General features: G+C 32.5%; 1 protein-coding gene across 1 annotated transcript in view; it reads right to left on the reverse strand.

Moving 5' to 3' along the window:
- The window catches only part of LOC129217025 (kelch-like protein 3), a 45,634-nt gene extending 41,709 nt beyond the window's left edge, over window positions 1-3,925 (reverse strand). Inside the window, exon 1 of the mRNA XM_054851259.1 lies at window positions 3,712-3,925. Coding sequence (XP_054707234.1) covers window positions 3,712-3,722 — 11 coding nt within the window. The 5' untranslated portion in view covers window positions 3,723-3,925. The remainder of the gene's footprint in view (window positions 1-3,711) is intronic.
- Window positions 3,926-6,000: the final 2,075 nt, after the last annotated feature.

A 6,000-nucleotide genomic window follows, 5' to 3' on the forward strand; every position in this document is an offset into this window, starting at 1 on the left:
TTTACGATTTTACCGATCTGTGTAAGGTTTTTATCGGTTTTTAACAAATTTCAGCAAATTTTTCCAAAACTTTTGATGACTGATTTACTCAGATTTCAATAATAACAATAACTGTCTCATTTAGACTTAGATGATTATGACTTACCTTAATTTTTAAACAGTCTTTAGAAAGTAAGGAAAATGTTATTTTCTCTCTAAGTAAAAAGATTCAATTAATCAGAACGCTCAGATAATTGAAATTTATTCAGTTTGCAATAGTATTTACTTTTCTTTCTCAAAAAAAAAACAAAAAGACAAGCCGAAAATTTTCCAAGCGCATGAAGTACAGTCCTAACTATTAGTTTCATATATACAATTTTTTCCTTTAAAAAATAAAGAAAACACAGTTAGAAAAACATTTCATCAGGTAATAATGCAATCTTACAAGAATTGTGCAAAGCTTTCGTGCCGGAAATATATTTCCCTCACTTTTTCTTTTATTCAGACGTTTTCCTTACAATGTATGATTCTGGAAAATTAGAAATTTAGTTTTGAACTGCTAGAAATTGAGATTCTTAATTTTTTCCCCTAAAAAGTTAACGCATTGTTTACAATGATTTTATGTTCTGTTTGTTCAATGGTTGGACAATTTTTCTAGTTTTTTGTTTCATTGTTACATACATTCGTGGAGTATGGTGTTAACTGTTACATTTGATAGTATTTTTCCGTACAAAAACCTTTTAGCTATGTACTTTTTTTGCAATAGCATACATTTCAAATCAGCCAATTTCATTTGAACGTGTGATACCAGAAGGTTCTTCAAAATCTTTCGTCTGTAACAACCCAAAACATCTAGTTTTTGAAATCACGTAAATTGGAAATAAGCATTCTGAAAAGAGAGAAAATAAATCGTAACGAGTAGATCGTTCTGTTAGCGCAAATTGGGGAGGGGGGAGGGAGGGTCCCAAACGTCACTTATTATAAGTGTTGCAGCTGAATGCATAGCTCGTTTAGTCTATATTTTCATTTATGTACTAGCCCAAATGGTTTTCAGTCCAAAATAGTGAATTTAGACCAATTTTCAGTACCCCAGTGACAGCTGTACTATTTGTATTTAATGTTCGTTTTTTTTTCTTTTTCTTTTCTCCTTTCAGAAAAGGACATTCGCTATTCTCTTCATTTTCATTGAACTATTCAAAAAAGAAAAAATCATGATTTTTTTTTTGTTATAAGATTTTGGAAGATAAGTTGTTACTATATGAACTCCTCTCAAAACTGGCGGGGGGCATTGCACCCTTTGCCCCCCCCCCTCCTATAAATCCACCATTCTCTTCTGAACTATTCAAAAACAAAAAAATAATGATTTCTTTTAAATTTTTGAAAGATGTGCTGTTACTATATAAAGTCCTCCCAAAACTGGGGGTGGGGGCATTGCCCCCCTCTGCCCCCCATAAATCCGCCCATGTGAAAGGGTAAAGTAGTTCTTGCCAAAATCTAATTGACAAAACTACGTTCAAAAAGTAGTCCAAGTTTTTAGTCTCCGATGCTTAGATAGGTAAAAAAGGACACACACATGGAGTTAGTTAAGGAAGTGACTATTTTCAATTGTCAGTTTGAAGGTTCTTACCATCTCCAAAAGATGCAAAAAGAATTCCCCCCTCCCTCTACACAGATGGAAATGATCAAGATATTATCCCATATACATTACAAATTTACGCTTAATGAAAAAATAAGATTTTAAATTTTTACCTGAACATTGATTTTTTCTGTGGAAAGCGAGATCTAAATGACGAGAGGGAGAGAGAAGTGTAAATGGGAAAGGATTTTTTTTCTAATGGCGTTGGGCCCATAGCATTTGCTACTTCTGCTCTATGGCTAATCTGGCCCTGACGATGAAGATCATCATCATTATTATAATCCAAAATTGATACTACAGGTTTGTGGTAACCAAAATAGGAAATAAAAAACTTTGATTTAAATCTGTTTAAATGTCTTTTGAAGATTGCATCAATTGCACTTTTATATCTCATTGTGTTTATATTGAAATCATCGAACACCGTTAAATTAAATTCTCCATTAAAAAATTCAACTGATGTTATATTTTTAACATCTGCAAAATTGATGTTGAAATCCCCTCTCAAGCTCATTGGCAAATCATCGAAGCTCTGCCCACGTTTATCTTGAAGTAATGCAAAAGCATCTTTAGAATAAATAAATAAATTTCCATTCTGAAATTCTCGTATTGTGCTTGAAGACTTATCCGTTGAAATAAAACCGCAACCATAACCATTATCTGTCCATTTTCAGAGTGGCAACGGTAAACACAATGTCTCACCAATATCAGAAATATTGTTTTTTCTCATCTCAAAAAATACCCAGTGCCATATAGGGGGGCCAGGGTGAGCTAGAGTCCCCCCCCCTAGAAATGAGAACTTCCTTGTTTTTAGTACTTTTTTCTTTGCAAAAATATTTCTTCTCCAGCCATTAATGAATAAGTAATTAAAAACATGTCCAATTTTAATGACTTTAATCTGTCCTGAAATTGGTTTTCATGGGGAAAATATTATGCTATAAACCATGGTTAAAATATCCGAGTCCCTCCCCCCTTAGAATTTTGCATATGGTCACCCATGCCAGTGCCAAAAGAAGTTTTCATTTCAGAAATATTATATGAGGGTGAGTACCGAACGCACGATGAGCAGTTTGTTTGATTATTGAGACTGATAGGCTGCCAATCGTGCGACTGGGCCTCGTAATCTGAACGAAAAAATCGTACAAAGGAGCGAAGAAAAACTTCGCACGCGCTGTATTCCAGTGTTGGTATAAGGTGAGGGCTTTTTGGGTGTCGTTAAATGGATGTTTTTTTCCTACCCTGAAAGTGCTCAACACACCTAAAGAAGTTTTCACTTCAAAGAGAGTGTAAAGATTCCCTTTTATTATTCCATTTTGCGGATTATCTTGCAAAAACCACCCTCGGTGCTGCTTACCCCACCCTTCCCCCTCCTCCTTCAATTAGGATGAAAAAAACTTAATCAGAGCATCAAACAACCTTTGTGACAAGTTTGGCAAAAATCTGATGCAAACTGAATTTGCATAAAGAGTTTTGCGAGAGGCTTTATGGGACAAAATACATCCTAAACAAAAGAGATGTCACTGCTATACAGCTTTGTGAATCTCACACTGAATTTAGAAGTAATAAACTATCAAGGGAAATGTATAATTTTCACTTAAACAATTAGGAAAATATGTTACTGATGACAAACTCAGAAGAAAATACCAAAATTAATCTTAAATAAATTCAATTTTGTGGTTCAATGAACTATTAAAAATACTTTTGCGCCTAATGAGACAGTGACACATATGTTTACAAACACCAAAAGAATGTTGCATTCGGGTTAAGGAAATTATCGTCTATAGTAGATCATATTAACTTTAAAATTCACCAAAAAGTACGTTCACAATTTGATGAATTCAAGTAAGCTATGTGACGAAAAATGATTCATCAGATTATATGAAAAATGTACAACAGTGAAATATTCATAGAAAGTCCAAAATTTACAAGAAAATATTCCATTAAGTAAAACTTTTTCGCAGTTTTAGTAAAGTATTGCATCGGAATCACGCCAAAATTAACGGAAAACAGTCTCAGAATATCAAAAAGTTCAAAAGATTGCATATGCGTATCAGATTAGATTCAAAATGTTTACAGTACAATGTAAATATTACTCTTACCAACTAGACATCGCTAAGAAAATTTAAAAGAGCTGTCGAATCTCTTCACCCCGTCATCCATAAATATCTCGTTAAACTTGACCTACCGGTGTCGCCGATAGTCGTCTTCGTTAACGAACAAACATCCTATGTATCATAATTTTTTTTGCTTCTTTAATAGCTCACATTGCTTCCTAGTTTTAACCTGGGAAACCGAAGAGAATATTAAATGCCATATTTATCTTATGCTGTTGCCATTCACAAACACTATTCAGTAATTAATGTCATACATGCCAAAATGCCAAATAAACGTTCTAAAGTTTGGCCGTTCTAGGAATTTAGAAACTTTTAAAATGTCATTTGAAGGAATTATATACATTAAATTGTGCTTATAATGTTAACCTGTTGCAACACGTTGACTTGAAAAAGGAAAAATTAATAAGCTTAAGAAGCTACATTGGGAATGGAAAGTAACTATAGGTAGCGCTGTAAATAGGATAAGAAAACTTATTACTGTGAATTTTCTAGCCCTGTGTGATTTTCTAGCCCTTTTTTCATATTTTTTACTTGATTTGTTAGGATTTCAAAATTTTATACTCATTTAGTTTACAACGCCTTCTTTATAATCTTTAACTCCTGAATAAAAAGTAATTACATGATATTAGATGGGCAACATAAAAAATAGTAAAATAAAGAACTTTTTTAAGACCCATATTTTCTTTTATAAGGGCAGTCAAAAATTGCCTATTATTTTCACTTGGCCATTGAATGACTTCCGTGTCCTTGGATTTTTATTTTTCTATGCTTATAATCCAGGCGTCCGTGTGCTTTGGAATCAAATTATTTATAAAAGACCTTCTCAACTTTCACGCGAACACAGTATCCAGCACACAACATCCAACATCCAGTTGAATTTTGACGTTTTAAATTCAAATTATGGAACCAAATGATGGTAATAATAAAGCCAACAAGAAAGGTCCTATCGCAATTCGCAATTGCGAAAAACATTATTTGAATTCAAGATCTAAAAATTCAAACTAAATTCACTTTTTTTAATAAATATCTTTTAGGAAATCAAAATATTTTTATATATTTATTTTAAAATGTTGTCTTTGCACTAATTAATCCAATTGTTCATGATGATGAATACCAAGTTTTCTTTATGCTGCTCAGTATTAGTGTTTTGAGTGGTTTAAGTTGCAAAATATTTTCGTAAACTGCCACACTGTAGTCCGTTTAGCGAGAGCTGACAGTGGAAGTAAACAAAGCAACGTGACAACGTTAAAACAACGTGACACAACGTTAAAAAACTGCTTGTACTCTAACTTCTACTTTTTCTTTCTTTTTTTCAATGCAGCGTATAGAATTTTTTCTATAAAAAAAACATATGAGCAATATGAATGGACATACCATACAAGTGAGACTTCAAGGTTCGCAGACTTCCAAAAACATACCTTCCAAAACTGCTATTGTCACATTAAAAAAGATATGATTACTCAAACATAAATGAGAAAGTATTAAACTGCTACCGTTTTGTAATTTACAGCAAGCTCATAGACAACTATCCTTGATTTCTAATGAGAAGCAAATATGTAATTAAATACACAATACGAATCACATAATTAAAGGTAAGTAGACGTAATCTCTCCAGAGCAGATTGTTATTAAATACAGAATTTCAAACACTCCGTACAGTTAAAAAATGCTGATTTTTTTCAAATCAAAGCAATATTTAATTGCCAGAAATGAATTTCTGTGTTAAAAAACGCGGTTTACGAACTGACATATTAAAAAAAAAATTTAACTGGCCATTTTTGGTGACATTTTTTTTGTTATTTACTTACTTATACAAAAAAGAAAAAAAAATCATTGATCCTGCACCCCGATACTTTTAATAAATCGTTTTTCCGAAAAAAATTCTTTAGAAAATCAGAATTTTCAATGGAAAATTTTTCTTTTCAGATTCAAAAAATAATGTTTCTCTCTAAAAAAAAAGAAAAGTGCGTTTTTTCTGAAAAATTTGCGTGTTTAGGGCAGTTGCGAATAAAGCGGAATTAAAAGCGGAAAAAAAAGCTCTCGCTAACAAATTCCGTTCAATGCGAACCGCATTACCAATCGGGCGAGTAAGTCATGAAAGTAATAACCCTCTTTATTTACTTCCTCTATCAGCTTTCGCTGAATTGGTATAGGAGTAGAACGATAGCGAATAAAATGAGTAATAAGACAAGTTTTTTTTAAGATGCCTTTTTTGAGATTTATGAGGAAGATTAATAACACTTGAACAATGGCTTCTGAAAATATAACAGCTTGA

The sequence above is a fragment of the Uloborus diversus genome, chromosome 2 (genome assembly GCF_026930045.1).
Source record: "Uloborus diversus isolate 005 chromosome 2, Udiv.v.3.1, whole genome shotgun sequence".
Lineage (NCBI taxonomy): Eukaryota > Metazoa > Arthropoda > Arachnida > Araneae > Uloboridae > Uloborus > Uloborus diversus.